Source organism: Pelophylax lessonae (assembly GCF_965119305.1).
Source record: "Pelophylax lessonae genome assembly, chromosome: 7".
Classification (NCBI taxonomy): domain Eukaryota; kingdom Metazoa; phylum Chordata; class Amphibia; order Anura; family Ranidae; genus Pelophylax; species Pelophylax lessonae.
Genome location: NC_138774.1, coordinates 152,027,000 through 152,050,027, shown reverse-complemented (window position 1 = coordinate 152,050,027; position 23,028 = coordinate 152,027,000). Strand labels below are relative to the sequence as shown.

General features: G+C 39.1%; 1 protein-coding gene across 2 annotated transcripts in view; it reads right to left on the bottom strand.

The window, feature by feature from the left end:
• Positions 1-12,525, bottom strand: part of DCX (doublecortin) — a 175,790-nt gene extending 163,265 nt beyond the window's left edge. For both annotated transcript variants that reach the window (XM_082264393.1, XM_082264394.1), the window contains exons 1-2: positions 12,455-12,525; positions 2,836-3,219 (exon numbers count right to left, since the gene is read on the bottom strand). In XM_082264393.1, the coding sequence (XP_082120519.1) occupies positions 2,836-3,199 (364 nt within the window). In that variant the 5' untranslated portion in view covers positions 3,200-3,219; positions 12,455-12,525. The remainder of the gene's footprint in view (positions 1-2,835; positions 3,220-12,454) is intronic.
• Positions 12,526-23,028: the final 10,503 nt, after the last annotated feature.

Genomic DNA, 23,028 nt, shown 5'->3' with positions numbered 1-23,028 from the left:
ATATTAATAACTCACCAATCACCAGGTGAAAATAAAGTTAAAAAATGCTGAAAATGAAAATGAATGCAGCCACTACATGCAAATACTGGTAAACAGCAATGTATTCCATTGTGTCCTTGGGTTTATATAAACTTTAACATTTAACCATATGGTTCTCTTAAAATGAAATTCTAGGATAAATCTAACTAATCTTAAAACTGTACCCGCTCACCTTCTAACACATATGCTGACTAACCTGCGTAAGAAAGATGTATATACGCTGTACAGTATTTATGTATTTTCAGGCTGCTCCAATCATCCTTGTGTCAGCCAGTGGCGGCTGCAGGGGAGAGGAGGAAGCACCAACAATGGATGGGCCATAGGAGCCCATGGATGACACCATCATTCCAGGCTTTACCAGTCATTGTCGAGTGCTCTTTCCTCTCTCCCCTTCAGCTGATGCTGGCTTACATAGGGGAGGTCATGTGATTGGACCAGAGAGGCCTGAAAATTGGTATGTATATACATCTTTTATACACAGCTTAGTCAGCATAGGCGTTAGAACGAAGGAGGGAGCATTTTTAGGATTAGATAGAGTTAGACCTGGAATTTCACTCTAACTTGGACACTAGCAGTGTTGCAGTTGGTAACTAAAATGACATTTGTCAGGACTTTGGGGATTCCCATGTACAAGCACTGTTCTATTGTATTATTTGCAGTGTTTTTCCAAATGTCTAACAGCATACTGGCAGAACTATTATAAAACTAATTTAATAGAACCATCTAAAAAGAAATAAAAATGTTGCTTCACTCTCAGAGCACACCTTAACCCCAAAACAAAAAATTATATATTTTAGTTAACTAGTACTCTGATGTGGTGACTGCTTTTGTTATTTTTACAGGCTTTTTTACCTGGTTATCCTACCATTAACACTTCCTGTCCTAGAGTGACAACACTCAATAACTGTACTGCATCTTTGCAGCATTGTCACCATAGGCTGCTCTTCTGATTTGGACTACAAATTCCTACTCCTCAAATCCATTACATATGTAGCAAGGGTTTTTTAGTTCACCAAAGATCACCGAAAGAGCTGACAACATTGTTTGAGATTTTAGTTTAATTTACAGAAAGTTAAAAAAGACACTGACAGGATTAACCCACATTTAAAGTGGTTCTAAAGGCAGAAGGTTTTTATCTTAATGCATTCTATGCATTAGGATAAAAAAGCCTTCAGTGTGCAGCAGACCCCTTAAGTCCCCCTAATACTTACCTGAGCCCCATCTCAATCCACTGATGTGCACGAGTGCCTCGGGCATCCGGTACTCTCCCTCCCGATTGGCTGAGACACAGCAGGGGCGCCATTGGTTCCCACTGCTTTCAATCAAAGTCAGTTAGCCAATGAGGAGAGAGAGAGAGGACAGGGCTGAAACACCTCTTGTCTGAATGGACACACAGAGCTTGGCTCAGGTGCCCCCATAACAAACTGCTTTCTGTGGCGGCACTCAACAGGAGGGAGGGGCCAAGAGCGTTGGCGAGGGAATCGTGAAGAGGAGGATCCAGGCTGCTCTGAGCAGAGCAGGTAAGTATGACATGTTTGTTAATTGTAAAGAAAAAAATGGGAGGTAAATATTTTAACCCTGAAGAAGAGAAAATGAATGCAGCTACCATATCTAAGGACCAGTAATGCCTTGTACACATGCAATGATTATCGGCCAACCGATCGGCCGTCTTTTGTCCAGTGTTGTTGTGTTGGATGAAATGTGCTCTAGACTGCACACAAATTTTCTCGGCCAACAAAAACCAACTTCAGAAGTGATGTCATGTGCTGGTTTACTTTCCGTGTGTTTTTTCTTCTCTGAGCATGTCCAGTCTTGCTCATCAGATTTTTGTCTGCCGAAATCTGTACTGACTGACAGAAAATCAACAAAAATTTTATAGCCTGCACACCAGATTTTGTTCGGCCGAAAAGTCGGAGTCGGTTGTCGAAAGCATCATACTAACAAGCCGAAAATCGGCTGATCGGACGTTGGCCGAAAATTCACGGCCAACTATCGATGCGCGTGTACGAGGCATTAGTTGCTATATGTTACAATTTTTTTTACTTGGGTTCAAGTAGACTTGAGAATGCACTACATAAAAATAATTTTAGTATTTACCCTATATATATATATATATATATATATATATATATATGTATACTTTTTTCTAGACTTTATTAAAAGTTAACTGCAACCAAATAAAGAGAAGATGTTGTTATATTACACTGTAAATTACTGAGTGCTATAATAAAGATTGTAGCAGTGATTTCTCTAGAGATGAAGAAGTTCTTACCATGGGACCACATTATTTTATTTGACGACTGGAGATTACTAGACTAAAATAATGTTGTGAAAGATGTAACAGAAATAACAGATCTACCACTGGGACTATTTATTGTGTCTGAAAAGATGTCATGCTCAGCACAGTGTATCAGTGTGCATCAAAGGGTAGTATACTGCAGGTCTCTAGAGAGGAGTTGATGTACAAGTACAGTTTGTAAAAAGAACATAATGCAAATGAAGAACTTGGTTTTGAATGATGAAATGTAATTCTTTACTTGTCTGAAATAAAATCCCCACATGCTGAGTTTAATTCATACATGTAATTCTTCCTCTGATTGGTGCTAGGGGAACTAATCCAAGTAACAAGCTTCTGATAAGTGTCAACTGTAAAATGAGTCTGCCATTTGACAATAAATTAAAGTGACCTCTTATTTTTTATAGTAATGTTTTCAAATCTTGTAAAACCAGCTGCTGTAAAAATAGGTACTGTATATATTTAAATATGAGAGTGAAAGCTAAAAGATAATACCCTACCTTCCTCTAGTTCATCCATGCTGGTAATCTTGATTGTTCCATCAATGGTGTAGATGTAGCGAACACCTTGGGGCAAGTTAATATTATCAGAGAGAGACCTGGTCAAGTCAGCCAACAAAGCGTCAAAACTTCGAAAGCGGTCAGGAGAGACAGCGTATACTATCCCCTTGAAGTATCGATCGCCGTTACGATAGAACCGTACTTTTTTGGCTTTCTTTTCATTAGAGAGGGCCTGCAAGGTACGGGTTCTGTAAAAACTGCAGTGAGCACTGTGTGTAGGACTGGGCAATCCATTCATCCGAGATGTTTTTGCATTCCTCGAAGTCTTATCCCGCTCGTCAAAGTGTCCAAATTCAAGCTCCATGTCTTAGTGCCTCTTGAGACCTGGAAAAGGCAATCATGCAGAGAAGACAATGTTACTTCCATGTCTCATCTAGAGAAACTAACAAACAGGGCAATCCCCTTGTAACATTAATAATTTCTTTCACTTGTTACCAGCACATTCTCATGTTGCTCATAGATGGTAAATAATTGATACTGGAAAGTGACTGAATTGAGGCATGCCCTAAATGCTGAGATTGCTAATTGAGGCAAAAAGCAGCCATAACACCTGAGCCCATACAAAGCCAAGAGGGTATATGAACCTTGAAGATGAATGCGCTTAGTTTATTCAAGCGAAGGTGACTTTGTCTAGTTTAGTCTACTTAAACAAAAGGTTTGTATAGCTGCCTGCAGTTCTTTTTCTCCCTTTAAATAAAATGGACACATATCCTAGCTACACATGGGAGACTTACAGTATTATGGATTTTGCTGTCTGACTGTTATGCTGAAGTAATGGTTCCAATACTTGTCAGTGACCTGAAATTAGTATGCAGATTAGAAGTTCTGACTTCACTTGCTGCATGGTGCACTAAAATCAGAGAAAGCAAATCAGCAGAAAAGGGTCATAAAGGGCAGAAAACTTCTTAGTACAGGTATCCTTTAACAAGCAAGCATATATATAAGAAATACCTCCAGAAATATTACACCATAGTGAAATATCTCTGACATCTTATAATAATCACCTTCATTTCTGCTATGAAAATGAACAAATCCTTTCACCGAACAATGTAGGAGAAAAGGTTGCATCAAGTTCACTACGACTGTCAGGGCAGCCTTATAGCGGCTGTAAACCTCAGTTCTGAAAAATGAACAAATTACATCCTTCCATAGTGTGTACATGCCTCAATCCAAAGCACCAAGTGAGGTTCCTCTCTGATCTCTCCTCTGCTATCTGTATGAATCATTGATAAGACTCTAAGGGTACACAACAGCCTCCTGGGACATAGCCCGACCCCCTCCAGCACACAGTAGGTGACTGACAGACTCAGCTCTGTATATTTCCCTATATCAGTGTGTAGAGGGGGATGTGTCCCTTCCCTCACTCAGAAAAATGGGTACAACATATGTAGGAGGATTTTTCATCTCTGTGTATCACCTGCGACTAGTCACTTGGAGTGGGTTTACAACCACTTTAACCACTTTCTGCCCAGCCTATAGCAAAATAAGGGACAATATTGCTTCCGGATCGTTGCTTGCTTCCACTGGACACATTCAATGGCTGATCGGTGTACCAGCCTGATACCAGTACCATGTGATCACTGTGACCAATCACTGCAGATCACTTGACAATTGTAGACAATGAATGGATTCCATTCATGTTAGTTGTGATTGCTCACAGTGACCAGCCAATCACAGCTCATCTGTACCATGTGATTAGCTGTGATCAATAACAGCTAATCACAACAAAACACACTGAATTAATCAGTTTTATTCAGTAAAACTGGTTGCTTATAGCAGTAAAATTCACTGGTATAAACAAAAAAAAAATCGCTTTCCCAGAGTAGTACAGTGTTACTATGGTAATACTGTGTTGCTCTGGTCACAGTGTGTTAAAAAAAATCATAAAAAGAAATGTAATAAAAAAAGAAAAACATTTTAAACATGTAAAATACAATTATATATATATATTTTTTAATGTTACTAGTCAATGTCCCTGAATACCACCCCATCCGTTATATGATAATGCTGTACTGCACTGGTGACACTATGTAAAAAAAAAAGTGGGGAAAAAAAAACCTTTTTTTTACATTCTTTAATTTCTCAAAAAGTGGACAAAAAATTAAAAGTGTTAAAAACGCCCCATGCCTCTTACTAAATACAGTGGGTACGGAAAGTATTCAGACCCCCTTAAATGTTTCACTCTTTGTTATATTGCAGCCATTTGCTAAAATCATTTAAGTTCATTCTTCTTCCTCATGAATGTACACATAGCACCCCATACTGACAGAAAAACACACATTGTTGACATTGTTGCAGATTTATTAAAAAAGAAAAACTGAAATATCACATGGTCCTAAGTATTCAGACCCTTTGCTCAGTATTTAGTAGAAGCCCCCTTTTGATCTAATACAGCCAGGAGTCTTTTTGGGAAAGATGCAACAAGTCTTTCACACCTGGATTTGGGGATCCTTTGCCATTCCTCCTTGCAGATCCTCTCCAGTTCTGTCAGGTTGGATGGTAAACGTTGGTGGACAGCCATTTTTAGGTCTCTCCAGAGATGCTCAATTGGGTTTAAGTCAGGGCTCTGGCTGGGCCATTCAAGAACAGTCACGGAGTTGTTGTGAAGCCACTCCTTCGTTATTTTAGCTGTGTGCTTAGGGTCATTGTCTTGTTGGAAGGTAAACCTTCGGCCCAGTCTGAGGACAAGAGCACACTGGAGAAGGTTTTTGTCCAGGATATCCCTGTACTTGGCCGCATTCATCTTTCCCTCGATTGCAACCAGTCGTCCTGTCCCTGCAGCTGAAAAACAGCCCCACAGCATGATGCTGCCACCACCATGCTTCACTGTTGGGACTGTATTGGACAGGTGATGAGCAGTGCCTGGTTTTCTCCACACATACCGCTTAGAATTAAGGCCAAAAAGTTCTATTTTGGTCTCATCAGACCAGAGAATCTTATTTCTCACCATCTTGGAGTCCTTCAGGTGTTTTTTAGCAAACTCCATGCGGGCTTTCATGTGTCTTACACTGAGGAGAGGCTTCCGTCGGGCCACTCTGCCATAAAGCCCCGACTGGTGGAGGGCTGCAGTGATGGTTGACTTTCTACAACTTTCTCCCATCTCCTGACTGCATCTCTGGAGCTCAGCCACAGTGATCTTTGCGTTCTTCTTTACCTCTCTCACCAAGGCTCTTCTCCCCCGATAGCTCAGTTTGGCCGGATGGCCAGCTCTAGGAAGGGTTCTGGCCATCCCAAACATCTTCCATTTGAGGATTATGGAGGTCACTGTGCTCTTAGGAACCTTAAGTGCAGCAGAAATCTTTTTGTAACCTTGGCCAGATCTGTGCCTTGCCACAATTCTGTCTCTGAGCTCTTCAGGCAGTTCCTTTGACCTCATGATTCTCATTTGCTCTGACATGCATTGTGATCTGGAAGGTCTTATATAGACAGGTGTGTGGCTTTCCTAATCAAGTCCAATCAGTATAATCAAACACAGCTGGACTCAAATGAAGGTGTAGAACCATCTCAAGGATGATCAGAAGAAATGGAAAGCACCTGAGTTAAATATATGAGTGTCACAGCAAAGGGTCTGAATACTTAGGACCATGTGATATTTCAGTTTTTCTTTTTTAATAAATCTGCAACAATGTCAACAATTCTGTGTTTTTCTGTCAGTATGGGGTGCTATGTGTACATTCATGAGGAAGAATAATGAACTTAAATGATTTTAGCAAATGGCTGCAATATAACAAAGAGTGAAAAATTTAAGGGGGTCTGAATACTTTCCGTACCCACTGTACGTTGGACTGTCTACTTTCCAAAAAGGGGTCATTTGGGGGATATTTGTACTGTCCTGGCTTTTTCAGGTCTCAAGAAGTCAGAACATCAGATTTGATCGATTTTGAGTTATATACTATAGTTTTTGGACTCTATAACTTTCCTACAGGCCAAATAATATTCACTGATTTGGGTTATTTTCACCCAAAAAATACAGCAGAATATATTTTTACCTACATTTTTTGAAGAAAGATGATTTATTTGCAAAATAAAGAAAAAGAAAGAAGAAAAAGACGTTTTTTTTCAAAAAATTTTCATTGATTAATTAAAAAAAAAAAAACAATTTTTCATTCAAAATGCAACAGTGCTGAAAGCTGAAAATTGACCTGGGCAGGAAAGGTGTGAAAGTTCCCTGTATTAAAGTGGTTAACAAAATGTTATATGATTGGCAAAAACTTTGGAGGTAGGCATGGCGGGCAATTTCTAGTGATCAACTGTATCACAATTATCAGCATTTCAAACTATATTTCAGCAATAGACTGAAATGCTTCATCATCTAGTTTCTTGAAGGCTAAGTTTACAGGTGTTCAGGTGGTTGCAGGTGCGTGACAGGGTGCAAATACCACCTGTTCCTGCACCCGCAACCAAACCACACTGCTGCTTTGCAGATGCGTGGGGCTGCCATTCATCCTTAATGGCACCTCACGCATCTGAAAACACAGCATGTTTTCAGTTGTGGGAATTGCATGGTGTTTCCCTCCAGTTGTGTTTTAAAAAAGGTGCAGAAACCATTACTAATGAATGCTTTGCCGTCACTGAGCAAACACAGCCCGAGGAGACGCTTAGGTGTGAACCTAGTCAAAATGCTTAGAACAGTTGCACACTACAATTTTTTAGTTTAAAATGTTCCTTTGTAAATATTTTCTAATTGTTAAATTACAAGCATAATAAGAATACATTTAAAAATGGATTCGTTGTAAGTTTGATTAATGATTGGATCTGTAATAAATCCATGATTAAAACCTGAGAATGAGCCTGGAAATTGGGGACAGGTGGCATCTATGTCATGGACAGGCCTTGTTTAGACTAGACAACACGTGATGGATTTGAGGATGGCACACCCACTTCTTTATCATTTCACTGACAGCTGACAGCATGTGTAAACTGCTGGGAATGTAATATGCATGCCAAATGTCTGTGTCATCAGGTTAAACAAATACAGGAATAATTAAAATGTTATAATATATATATATATTTATATATATATATATATAAAAAACATTACATTACTGTCACACAAAATGTAACTGTTACAGGTATGGGCATTGTCTGTTGATAATATAGAAAAAGATCAGGTGCTGCTAACTTATAGGGAACCCGAAGAGGCGAAACTCAGCTGATGTGAACACCCTGTCATGTTATGCCAGTCCTGTTAGGTATAACAGGGGTGTAACTGCAGGCCTCACAGCTCATTGCTCTTTCATTTTTCCCAAGCCTTCACTGCATTTTGAGATTTATCTATAAATGTGCTTTTAGCTAAAGTATTTTTCAGCATTTCCCATGACTCAACTACATGAATCTGTTTTATTCGTACTCGAGCCGCCACATTTCCTAAAAATAAAAGACAATCCTCGAACATGTGGCATGATGTCATCTATTTGATTCTGCCGCAGCCTGAGCCCACACAAAAGAATCAGTTACCATGGTTGAGGGATGCAACAAGAAAGGCAATTATCACATGGCAGACTCTGCCAGTAGTTTAACCGAAGGCAAAGCTGGCAACACAGACGTCGTGTGAGGGATGTTCAAATAGGATTAAAGGACCAGTCTAATCTTACCATGACAATGTAAAAATTTAAGTACACGACTAATTTCAGAAGAGAAAAATACTGATCCTTGCCTCATACTAATGTGGATATTTAAAATGACCTATGGAAAAGGTTTTCATTGAAAAAAATATTTTCACACAATATGTTAACACATAAAAACACCTATTTTAAAATTCAGCTGAAAAACTCTATCAGACATTTGCTCCTAGCCTGGAATTAGCTTATTCCTAATGTGACTTTCTGTACTTTGCCCACCACCTTGAGACCCAGAAGTTTGTGACTTCTGGTGGAACCATGAGTTAATCATGAATTTAATACTTTAAAAAAAAGAGCATTCTTGAGAGATGTGATGAAACAGAAGCCTTAAAACATCTTTGAACTGTTAAGGTCAGCAAAACCATGGTTGACATATAGCTGATACAGAGAACTCTATGAATAGAGCCAAATCATCCACAAGTCAACCTAGGTAGAGCTGTAGGGCCCAGTGGATGTTCAGGGGGCTAAATTGCAACCTTCATACTCAAGTAATCCAGATAACAAAACTGATCAAAGCTGTGTACCTGCTGATCACTTCAAAAAAGAGGATGCATTTGTAGGCAGTTGGTATCTGATGGGGCCAACCATGCCAGTACAGACAATTTAAATGGGGTGTCTTCTCTGTGCTTATCGCAATCCTTATCAATGTCATTTGAAGGGATGTGGGGCTAAGCCACAACTTTGCTAAGGGTCCCATTCTTCTTTAATCTATCTCTATGACAATGGATCTCAGACATACAGTATGGTGTGAGTACTAGGGTATGGGATGTATAGGTGGCTTTTGTTTAGATAGTCATACCTAATCACTGAACTTTGAAACAAAAAAGAGCAAATAATAACAAAACGTCTTGTGTATCAACATGTGTCAATTTACAATTAGGAATACTTGTTCACAGCCACTAATCAGGATCAGAGCTCCCTGAAAGCTTGAACACCATTGACAGATGTGGGGAAATAACTCCCTCTTCAAAAAAAAAAAAAAACATTGCTACATAAAGCCCTTTGACTTTTTTCTGCTTCTAAACTGTACCACCATATATTAAATGTGCCTGGCTATTTCTATAATTAAGAAAAATAATAAGATAAATTAGTAAATCAATTCTAATAGAAAACACAATAAGCTTTGATGGTGAGAGGACACTAAAAGAAAGATAATGAAACATAATGGCCACTATCTCTCTTTAGGATGAGATAATCTGCCAATATTTTCCCATACATTTCAATAAAATAGTTGCCATTTCGCAAATTTTTCAGACTAATCATCAACTGCTAAATTGAACAATCCGTCTTGTAATCTGGCATTTAGAAATCACTCTTATCTACTTTGTAAGATAAACCTGCATATTAACACAAATAGCCAAATTATGAATCAGATGCATGATCAAGAAACTTTGTTTAGGGATTGTTGATGTCAGACCTGGTGGTTGCAGTTTCTCAGAAACTGTCAATGTGGTTTTTTTGCACACTATAGTCCCTAGAGCTTTGAGAAAATGGTGAAAAGAAAAACCTTTAACAAAAAACCTCTAAAAAAAAACAATAAAAAAAACAAAAAACATCCAGTAAGAGGCCGTTCTGGGGTGAAAACACTGTTAATGAGAAGGTCAGAAAAGAATGGTCAGACATGTCCAAGCTCATAGAAATCCCCCAGTTACTCAAATAACCACTCTTCTCTATAATAGTCTACTGGAAGACATTAAAAAACACACAACACATGGAATCATGAAAGCCGAAAACCATACCAGGTTAGGCATGAAGATGAAATTGCAGCTACAGAGGGCACATGGTCAACAAAACTGAGTAATAGAAGACTGGAAAAATGTTGCCTGGTCTGATCAATCTCAATTTCTACTGCAACATGCAGATGGCAAGATCAGAATATGGTATACACAGCATGTAACCATGGATACATCCTGTCTTGTGTGAGCAGTTCAGGCAGCTGGTGGTAGTGTAATGGTTTGGGGAATGTTTTCTCAGCACATATTACATAGTTAGCCAGGTTAATAAAATACAAAAGTCCATCAAGTTCAATAGAGTCAAATTAATTCAACCAATAAAATCCATCTAGCTCAACCAATAAGCCCATCTAATTTGACCAATAAAAGTGATTCATTTAAGCCCCTAATGCCAGATAATTATTATTTAAATGCTACCACATACCTCAGTAATGCAATTGACCATATACACATCTATATGGGTCATAGACAGGTGTACCTAATAAACTGGCCATTGTATATATACAAGTTGTGATACCTTCACCCTAAAGTAACTATATACTTTGTAAGTGGGGCGGTGAACGTGTTTATGAAAAAATTACCCAAATTTGCAAGTAATTGAACCTTAGTCCATAATGGCCTTATACTTACGCTGTTATAATCTGTGGTTGGGGATGAACAAACTTTTAAGTATCTGGCCCTCCTCCCAGTTTTCAAATAAGCAGATTAAGGAAATCCAGTTTAAATCAGAATCTAACCAGCTATGTTATCTCATGAAAAGGATAAATGTTTTATCAAAATGACAAAATGATAAGTTTAAGTGTAACTAAACACATTTGTGCAAAAAAATATATTTCAAGAAAATGTATGTATTCTGAGTACCCTTGTGGATGGCATGTAAACTAGAATCACCCACAAAATGCATAACTATAAAATTTGCAATCAGTACGTGACAGCGAGCAACAAAGGATTATTGATCAAAAACTAGACAAGCCAACCATCGTCCACATGTTCAGTTTCCCACCCACAGCACCAAAAAAAAAAAAAAAATCCTCTGTGTTATTAGCTAGCCAATTTCAAAAAATGACTTATTTGTGCTAGAGAGTCTAACACAACAACAGTGGCTAGTCAGGATGGAAATACCTGCTCTAAAATGATCCCTTTTATCGAATGGCTTTAAATCAGCCCTGTGTATTGTTCCAAGGTTCTATAACTCCACTATCCATCCTAGACATCATGCTGCAGAGAATGGGTGGAGAAGGAAAAGCTGGTAATATATATTCTACGGCACAGCGGCACCATTGTGCATAGGAACTGGAATGAAGGTGTTAACTACATGACTATTGGCCTCTCCCATTTTTCTACATTCTGCATGTTTAATATGTATATGTATGAGCATAGCATTCTTCACCTCTGGCTGTACTGCACCAGGGGATGTATTATTACAATACTATGTAGCAGCATTAAGAAATGGAGGCACACCTATTCACATGATGCCCTGCTCATTGTCTGAATAAATTAAAATTTCTAGGAAAAAAAATGCGCTACCTGCTCACAATTTAAATTTCCTTTCTTTAATATGATAACTAAGCATAAATCTTTGTTTCTTACTTTCCTAAGCCATTATCATTTTCTTGTTATATCTGTTATCGATGCAGGACTTTACATTACATATTGCTTCAGAAAATATCATATTGCCATTCTGATTTATCAAATATCACTGGACAGCATACAACGCCTTGTTAAGTAAAAATTAAAAGGACTAAAAATACATGATATAGGTACTGATTTCCATTTCCCTTTCCGTTACCGTAACAACCACGCAGTATGAGATAAGCAGCACAGCAATCAACTTACTGTCTGTCACCTATGTGACACAGCAGACAACCCCCTCCCCCCCTCCCCCTGGACCACTCCTCTAATAAAATTCTACATCCCAATAATTGTAGTACAAGGTTCAAATTCCATTTCTTAAAACCTACTACTATTGGTGGTTTTTGCACATAGCTGCAATCAGTACTATAATTATTAAATATTACTAGAAATAATATGCTCAGAGTAAAAGAAAAAAAAATCGGATTGTATTTTAGGGGGGGAAAAGTGTTTCAGTAAACATATAGATTATTCTACATAATTCCCTACACTATCCTTTATGTAGAATGGCAACTAGCACTGAATTCAGAATGAATAGGCAAACACATGCATTACTGGAAAGCAGCTACTCACCGTGCTGCCACTGGTACAAGCTGAGGATGCTGTTGGAATGACGACTATTTCCAATCTGCCTTTGTTATCTGAGCTCCCAGCCAAGGGATTCCTACCAGTGTGGGTGTCTGCTTCCAGGTCCTAGTGCCTAAAATGAGACACTCCTCCTGCTCTGGTTTAACCCCTGTTCTTAGTGCTTCTGGAAGCACTGAGCAGTTTGTGATCAGTATACATATGGATTTGATCCGTGAATATGTGCACATCATTTTAAGTGTAAAATTAGCCTTCAGAAAAAAACAGCACAATATGTTTATCTATGTCTTTAAATGTGTCATTATGATTACCCACTATGATCAGATAGCCTGACCCAGCTTGGGCTTTATTTTGGACATCCCCACCCTTGGTTATAACTGGAAAACAGACACATCACATCCCACTACAAATGAAATATCCATCTGTTTTTTGTATATGTAACATGCAACAACATATTGGGTGTAGTTATTTGGGTTTAGATAAATTTTAGGATATCTTTAAATAAACTTTGAGATACCCCAAAAAAGTGTCCATGTACTGCATACCAGTCCTTTCTCTATTCTGGCTGTTCATGCACAGGTAAGAATACCGAATTGGTGGTGGAGCAAAGGAGAAGACTGACCTTCCATACTGCCCTTCTGGAGTTACTATGGGAACTACATCGCAGGCAACATATATACACATGTTTCAAGTCTAATATATATGTAATTTCTGGTAAGGAGCCATTCACTATATTTTCTTCACAAGCACGTGGTGTATATGGAAAGGAGGGGACGATACACTGTGAGGATACAGGCTGTCGATTCATCTTGACTGCCAATTATTGTTATCTTTTTGGTAAGGAGCCATCCACAGTGCATGCCCCATCCTGTCCTTGGGTGAAAATACAAGTGTTTTGGACACATTCACTCTTCACGGGAAATTTAATTTGAAGAAACCAATGGACTTGTGTCCGAAAGGACTTTCTTTCCCTATTTGTGCAAACTTTGTGGAAAGCTTTTGCCATTTGTTTCTTCTTAGTGTGGGATATCTACACTTTATGGGGTGTTGTTACACTAATTGTCACCAAACACAGCTTTTGTGATAGCAGTTTTGTCCTTGGTGGATTTAAATTGTTTACACCTTGCTATATCTCATATAACATTTTCTTTTTTGTCACTTGCACAAATTTCTGGAGAGCATGCTTATTTTATTCCCATTTATTGCATTCTCTAGTTCTTAGAGTTTAAGTGCTGCCTCCCCAACACACAGGTTAGCGCACTCATAAAATACACTAGGAATACCGAATTACCAGTGCAGGTGTACTACGAGAGAGGGGGATTATATTTCCATGGAGCCAATTATAATTAGTATCTATTTATTAACCTGCAGAATAGCTATATAGTGTTCTGTATGTTAAAATGTTAATGCTATTTCCATGTTATTGGGTCTGATACAAATATTAAATCAATAGCAAGCGCTGGTTAAAAATAGGACAGATTTTTTTTTTTCCATTTTAGAGGTTACTAAGCTGATAAGAGAATAACCAAATACTATACTATTCATAATCACGATCTGTGAAGCAACTTGACCAGGTGGGTTTGACCTGGGCTCAGCTGAAATGAGAAACTTTTTATATCTGACGTTAATTCTGAATTGTGTGAATTGGGTTGGAAAGATTTACAGAAATTTGCCAATCTCTTCCTTTATACTATACTGAGAAGAGATAGGCAACTTGATAAATATGAATAGACATTCAGGCTGCAACAATTCTCACTACCATGATTATGGTTGGGGTGAACTGTTTTACAATTCTTGTTCAAAAACTGTTTCAGTAATAATGATATATTTTATGAAATTACCTTTTAATGTATGAAATGATAGGAAGTATGTAAAAAAAAATAAAAAAAAAGTCTTTGGAGGTAAACTCTACTAATAGTGTGGCCGTTCACTACAGACTTATAATCATTGCTTTGGTTACATAACTGATAATGTTAAATCTTCTCTGGAACAGAGAATACAAACCACTGTGGATGCCATAGGCCACTGTGGAAGACATAGGCCATAGGACACTATGTTAACTCTTCTTTTATAGTAGGAAGACTTTTTTCCCTGTAATAGAAAAAAAAATCAACAATCAATGAAAAAGAGTGTAGTAGGTATAGTACAATTAGTCGTAGGTATAGTACAATTAGTAGAACAGGGTTGTGATGGTGTCAGGTGTAAGAGATGTCTGTTAGGACCACACTAATGTCAGTTTGGTGGGGAAACACAAAAATATACCCATGTTGGATTTCTTGTTCAAATTATGTATAAACACTTGTGAAGCATTTATTTTTGTCACTTTGCCAAATTATATAGGCATGTATAGAAGAATTGAGTAAGTTATAGGTTTTACCAAGGTTACTATATCACTGGCATTGGCAGAACATTTGGAACATTTGGAAAAAAATTGCATCGAACAACGGTTTCTTTCCTACAGCAAAATAAAACATTCAAAAGGAACAACTGCAATAAGGAGTTCTAATTTGGTGGGGGAGGGGGGGGAGGGGTTCATATCTTGCAACTCATTCTGCAAATACAAAGGGTTATATAGTAAGAAACCACTGGCTTTCTAATGCTGGGTTTCAGTATGGACTTTGTGAACTGTTACTGGACTCAGCTTTTTCTTAGCAGTTTCACCTATATGGTGTCAGATGCCCACCTTTATCTATTTTTGCACCACCTGCCCAAGTTCTCTAAAGCCTCCAGTGGAGTGTTTGTGTCACAAACAGTGTAACCTTTCCGGCATCTACAGCTTTTTATCTTGTAATGACCCCTGCAACTTTGCCCACACTTTGAAGCCCTTCTGCACTTACTACATTTTGACATGCTCAGTGATAATATACCTGTCGGCTAAATTTTGATTATGCTGATATAGTGACCTTCTCTAGTTAGGTTGTTGTAGGCTGAATTTAGTTTTGGCCTCACTGTAGTCACTGGAGCAGTGATCTATTGTTTTTGTCTGGTCAGGGTTTCCTAGCTGGGTTTTTGATTTGTACCACCTGCTTCTTGGAGAAGCTTCCAGAATATAGGGCAAGGAGAGTCAAATGTTCAGTATGAATATTTGTTATGCCCCAGTCAATTCCTGAATGGAGGCATCCAGAGGGTGGCTGGGAAGGTGATACATGTTTGGGAAGGCTTGCCAGACTGTTCTTTACTCTGGTAGGAGGGTTCCACTTCTCCTGGGTTTCCCCTGGGATGCAACTACACTGAGGCAAGAAGTCTGGACCTCAGCAGGAGTTGGGCTGAGGGCTTGGTGAAGATTGCTGATGGATTTTGCTGACGGGAATTGTTTCTAAGTCCTGGTCTGAAGAAGGATCTTTTATCTCCCTCACTGAGGAGCCACCTGTGGATGCTGGGTGGCAGACAGCTTGGGACATTGTGAGTAAGAACTGGTTTGGGACTTTAGTGTGTGCCTGCTCCTATAAGGATTTTGTGCTAAAAGGTTTGCCCTCCGATTGGTATTAACATTTTTGAGTATTTTGAATCCCCTAAACCCATCTTCTGTTTTATGTTACTCAGCAATAAATTCTAAAATGATATCCCCCTAGACTGAACCAGTTTTGTCAGTGTACATGAAACTATGCTTGTAACTAGTAGCCTCTGTATTACTTAGGTAGAACCTGTCTATTCTCAGCGAACCCTACGGGGGAGAGCACTATGCTCAGTACAGCACCTGAATCTATGCCTACACTTTCAAGTACTTTTGTCTACTTATTGCCTTTGTGCATGGTCAGTGAAATTCCACAAGTCAGTGGATCCAGGCTTGCTTAGTTCATTTCACTCATCATTAGGTGCAACAAACAGCTGCAGATGAGCATACCTATAAACTGCTTTTAATAACTCTGTAACGTCAAAACTTTGAGTTTATTCTTTTGATATTCCACTTATATATCAAGTCCTGATGAATCAGACGCTCCTGAGCCACTTAAACACATTGGATATGTACATAAACTCTTCTTGTACTTTTTATTAAAATAAACATTTTTGTTACTAGTACTCTGGTGTGGCACTCTTGTCCTTAACTTTTTCTTTAGTATCAGTTCAAAGTGGCCCTGAAAGCTCTTTATTTTGGGGTTGCTGCCAGCCCAGTGTCAAAATGCAGCATAATACTAGTATTTTCACACCACCTGTTGGATACACAAACAGTTTTGTGAACGCGCACCTCCCATCCATCTCTCAACCAGCCACAGAAAACATGCTGGGCAGAAAAACTCATCCTGAGCACAGCCAGTTTTCAAAATGTTAGCAGTTAGCTGAGTTTACTTACAGTATAGAGTCTGATAACATGTATAAGCATTTTTCAAACACAATATTATTAAGTAAAAAGAAAAAAAAAAAGAGAAAAAAAAAGAAAAAGTAGGCAACAACCTTTTCTGTGAACAAAAAATATGTTTTTCAATGTTTTTTTTTTTTTACATTTTGTGTACTTGTTCATTCTTTTTAAGCTCCCATACCCTTGGAAGTCTGGCAGGAGACCATTCCATGTTAATAGCCTGAACTAAGAAAAAAACATATAGTAGGTTGTGTGATACAATAGGAGATTCCAGTAACTGATTACTTTTAGCGGCCACCCTTTTCATACTCCTTGAAACACAGGTAGGTACTTTGGTGTCCTTATGTCTTCCATCCAGGATTGTAAACTCTCTGCAAAGCACAGAACTAAACACAAATTACAGAAGTACCATTGGAACTTGGATCATAAAATGGAGCTACCCAAAGGATCAGAGCTCGGTAGGGTGAGAACCAGAAATCAAAAAAAAAAAAATAAACAGAAAGACACATTGCAGAAGCCAGTTACCAGGGTGGCAATAAGAATTGGAACCCAGTATAGGCAAAACTCACAAACTCATATTAGAATATTGCCTCTACAGAGCGAAAACTGCACTCTATCACAGCAATTAATAAAATTATCTTTTTTCCAAAGGGCCCAATTTCCAAATACACTCTGTGCACAGTATAAACTATAGTGGCAAGCATGTGCCTATGCTCCATAGAAGGAGACCCGTGATGCTAACAGATACGTTTCTTGCATTTCCCCCCCTGGCTCTCTTCAACCTGTGCTGTTAGCATGGTATAGTAGGGAGAAAGGGACAGAGATTCTTTCTTGGGGACACATTTTTTGCTCCATATTAGTTGTTCTGTCATTGCAAGGATCATAGATAAACTGTTAACTGGTTAAAATATTTATGAGTTTTTGCAGCTTTTCTATTTAAACCAATATCCCGCTTTTCAGCTACACAAGACTTTTTCCTAATAAAACATTTGCAAACTGATTTGCATGGATTTGTTACTGTAACAAAGGCCTGGTATTTTTTTGTGTTACCTTTCCTTGCACAATGCAAATATGACTGTTAAATATGACTGAGGAACTATTTTTTCCATGTTCATTTTTAGACATGCAAAAGTATACTTATGCATACCTCCACACCACACGTGTACAAAAAATGACTCTTGGATGAATGAGTACCAGATACAAAATACACATCACTAGGTTTCTAGGTTAGACATGATAAGAGACTGAGCTGGATATACAGACATTGCTCAAAGGATATGGCCAATATCTGTGTTTTTTAAAAGCTGGGCCATGCAGATGCTGGGCTTTCTGTAGCCCTCAGCAAGCAGTCAGGTAAAGCCAATTGCACCCTTAAAACCATCTTAGCTTTGTCTCCTCCATTGATTGCGTAATGCGCAATATTACAGCATGTTTTTCATTTATTACAGGTACTTTTATAGTGCCGTTAATTTGCACAGAACTTTACATACAGTATCTCACAAAAGTGAGTGCACCCCTCACATTTTTGTAAATATTTTATTATACCTTTTCATGTGACAACACTGAAGAAATGACACTTTGCTACAATGTAAAGTAGTGAGTGTACAGCTTGTATAACAGTGTATATTTGCTGTTCCCTCAAAATAACTCAACACGCAGCCATTAATGTCTAAACTGCTGGCAATAAAAGTGAGTACATCCCTAAGTGCAAATGTCCAAATTGGGCCCAAAGTGTCAATATTTTGTGTGGCCACCATTATTTTATAGCAGTGTCTTAATCCTCTTAGGCATAGAGTTCACCAGAGCTTCACAGGTTGCAACTGGAGTCCTCTTCCACATCTCCATGATGACATCAGGGAGCTGGTGAATGTTAGAGACCTTGCGCTCCTCCACCCTCTGTTTTAAGATGCCCCACAGATGCTCAAAAGGGTTTAGGTATGGAGACATGCTTGGCCAGTCCATCATGTTTACTCTCAGCTTCTAGAGTAAGGGAGGGTTATAACCCCGGCAAGGTTTATTTTGCTATCTTTGTCCCATTAGGGAGATTTACCTTCACTCCCTGTCTCATAACAAAAACAGGAAGTGAGAGTAAACCCTTGCAAATTAAGGGACTCTCTTGGGGTTTCTAAGGTTACCAGAACTAGTGTCTCCATTGGAAGATTTCCCCTCTATTGCATTTCATGGGGATAACCCAAAAGTTGTGATTTTCTTTTACTTTCACTTTCAATGATAATGGTAAATAGGACAAATAGAGAGGGTGATACTCCCTAACAGGGACATCAACAGCAAAGAATACAAATTGCTGGTGTTCTAATCAATCTCCCTTTAGCCAAAACTAAAAAAATTGTTTGTCTTTAGATATACGCTAAAGTGATTGTAAAGTCTAATTTTTTAAAAATTAAAAATAACAAACATGTCATACTTACCCACTCTATTGCAGTGGATTTGCACAGAGCTCTCCTGGCCCCTCCCCCCTGTTGGGTGCCCCCACAGCAAACAGCTGGCTATGGGGGCACCTGAGCCGAGTCACAGCTCCGTGTGTCCATTCAGACACGGAGCTGCGGCCCGGCCCTGCCCCCTTTCTGTACTCATTGGCTGACTGACTTTGATTGACAGCAGCAGGAGCCAATGGCACCGCACTTCTGTCTCAGCCAATGAGGAGGGGAGTCCCGGATGGCCGAGGCATTCCTACAACATCGCTTGAGCTAGAGGGACCTCAGGTAAGTATTAGGGGCTGAGGGGGTCTGCTGCACACAGAAGAATGCATTAAGATAAAAAGCCATGTGCCTTTACAATCCCTTTAACTCCAAGAAGATATCTTCTTGCCTAGAGGTCTACACAGTTTTGAATGGCCACCAGGCAAATAGCTTAGTTGACACTGGGGACACTGGGTCAAAGTTGACCAATATGGATTATACTTTTTACCAGCAACAGTTTGGGCAAGTCTGAACACTAAACCCATCTTGTCTCACCTTGAAGGCAGTCAACATTCTTGTAGAAACGGTCATCTGGAGGTCCATCCAAGTGTTTGATAAGACAATAGATGAGATTCAGGTGGCAGTGAAAATGTTGCAGTAGTTTTGCACATAAATGCACTGCGGGAGTTGGATCTTACATGATCGCTTGAAGATACCACATTACACAGTACATCCAGTGGTGCATCCAAAGGATTGAAAGGAACAAACCTGGCTTCAAAGTTTGGTCAGCACTTATCAAGCCCAACAGATGCAAAACACCCAGAAGACAAATAAGGTGAGGATGGTGTGGCTACCACCTCGCCATAGACTAGAGATGTTACTGTGACAGAAGATAGTATGTTCACTCCCTATAGGGGCTTGAAAAGAGTACAGAGATCCATCATGGTTGAGGCCTGGTGTGATCTGGAGATGAGGGGAGAATGTGTGATAGCCAAGACTTTGTCTGTATTGCATCATGGTAAGGTGCTTCTTCACATAGTGAATCTGGGGGCTGCTCTTGTACAGGTACACACTCTGTTGGTTATTCCTGATGTGTACACAGTCCCAAAAAAATGTAATGCAATATCCTGTCCAGGAGGTAGAAGCTGCATGTGTCTCCTTGACAGCTATCACTTAATCAGTAAATAGTTCTACATCAGTTACTGGAAAAAACATGCGTTTGTTTGCTGGGAGGCCCAGAAGATTACGGCTGTACTACTTTTCTGAGCCCTCCCATATACACTAGAGATGCTGCTTTTTCTGTTTCAAGTACCACTTTATGCATTTACATAGCTCCTTTAGATTTTGGTCCATCCCGGCAGTATGGTTACCTGCTGAATAAGCACCCTCTACAGACAGCTCAATTCTCCAGTAAGACACAGCAGTTTAATCCAATGTAAAATGCAGTACATGGGATGTTCATCAGTCTTTTCAAGTGTAAAGAGACAATACTCCTCTAAGCCTTATGCCTGCTATGGAGGCTGGTAGCTAACTGAGCATGAAGAAGAAAGGAGGTGATCTAGAATATATCATGATTAGACATAAAAATAACATGTAGTTCCTACTAGATTACTATCAAGGCACCAATACACATAAAATAAAATGCAATGCAACAGTAATGGATACACAATATGTGTTTCAGAACACTGCTTCTGACAGAGAATGATATGGAGCTCTTGACCTCTGTCAAGAGATCAAAAATCAGTTGTGTAATATGTAACAGGGTTGGGTTATTTGGGAAACAGGGGTCCTTAGACTGAGCCCACAGTTCAAGTGAGCCTACCACTTGCCATAATTGGACTAGTCTTTGATGGCCCTGGGACAAGCTTGTTTCTTTTTTATGCTGGACTTGGCCAGCAGATATTGTCAAGTGCCTCTAAGAGAGGCAGATTGTGAGAAGACAGCCTTTGTCACTCCACTGGAATTGTACAAGTTCGATTGCAATTGTGTGCATGTGTGTGTGTGTGTCTTTACCACTTCCCATATCACTGTATTTTGTGTTCAGTAAGATGCCCATCTAAAAGTTTTTAGTGACACTTCCCACTGAAACCACTGATTGTGTGTTTTTATTTTGAACATGTGATTAGCAGCTGAGGACTGGTTATGTTTCCCTGCAGATAGGCTCGGAAAGATCTGGGTCCTTTGACAGCTGTATATCAAATTAAAATAATTACAGTGCCAAAGTCCACATACAGAAATAAAAGGGACACTATAAATTAAGCAGTATGTGTTTAGCATCACTTTAAGCATCTTTTTTCCAAAGGATAATAAATGTAAGGTTTTTAATCATTACTCATAACTGGGGTCCCCCCCCCTTTGTTTTGGTGCCCTTCTCCAATTCCAACACGTCCCTCCTGAGGACTGCTGATCTGAACTGGACAGCATACTTAAGATGCTGCTGAACCAGAGTTTTGTAAAGTGGTAGAATTATAGTTTTAGTTTTATGCCTTGGGTAAACATCTTTTTTAATGCATGCTAATATTCTACGGGCCTTGCTTGCAGCAGCTTGGCATTGCATGATATTTCTGAGTCTGTCATCAACTAGCACCCCAAATCTATTCCCATCCTTGATTCTCCCAGAGGTTCTCCCCCTGGTGTGTAATGTGCATTTATATTTTTCTCCCAAGTGCATTACTTTACAGTTGTCAACATTGAACCTAATTTGCAACGTGTTTGCCCACCCCTCTATTTTACTGAGATCTTCCTGTTGAGTTTCTTAGAAATTCTCTATATAGCCCTACAGACCAGACACTGCACAGTCCACTTTGCTTTGCTGCTTAACTTCAGACAGGAAAAAGGAACTTTTTTTTACACAGAGAAAAGACATAGAGTATACAGTACCATAGATTCAGCTACAAACTTATAAACACTGCCAACTACTGGCTGATGTAGTTGTTGCACAAAATATATAAACAATGAATTCCAACAAAGTTGCTATATTCTGCTGTGAAGTTATTGCCTGGCCTAGAATAATATTGTCAGCAAACTCTAGGATTCAACTATTTTCCCAACCTCTATTTCATTTATGAACAGGTTAAACAGAATTGGTCCAAGAACAGATTCCTGGAATACCTCGCTTATAACTCCAGACCATTCTGAATATGCACTATTTATTACCACCCTTCTTGGATATGGTTCCTTATCATCCATTCCAGCAGTTTACAAACTATTTATGATAGGCTGACTTGCTTGTATTTTATGGGTACATATTTAGGCCCATTCTTGAATATTGGTACCACATTAGCTTTTTGGCAATCCGTTGGCACGTTCCCATCAGTAAGCTTTCCTTAAAGTTTAGGAATAGCAGTCTAGCAATGACCTGGCTGACTTCGACAGAACTCAAGTTGTATAACTATAATTCCTTTAAGCTAGAGCTGATGATAGTATGGGCCATAACTGAAAAGTTTGCAGAATACTTGATAGGAGGACAAATGGATATGTACAAAGACAACAATCCTCTGGCCTATCTAGAAACTGCCAAACTGGGTGTCTTAGAACAATATTGGGTTTCTCATCTGGCCCACTTCAATTACACAATTCTTTAAAAGGCTGGAATTCTTACATAGTAACGTAGATGCCTTGTCCTGACATCCCCTAGAACAAACACAAGGGGATGTGGATCAGTATCTGAAAGAATCTGAGGTTGTTCCCTCTCAAACAGGGAATCTGGAAAGTCTGGACATGGAGGAACTTCAAAATGGACAGCAACAACAGAGTGTACCTGCCACCGTTCAACATCTGTTTTGACAATGGGACCAACTAGAGACATGAAATGGTTTGTTATATCAACAGGCCAGTGTTCCTACTAA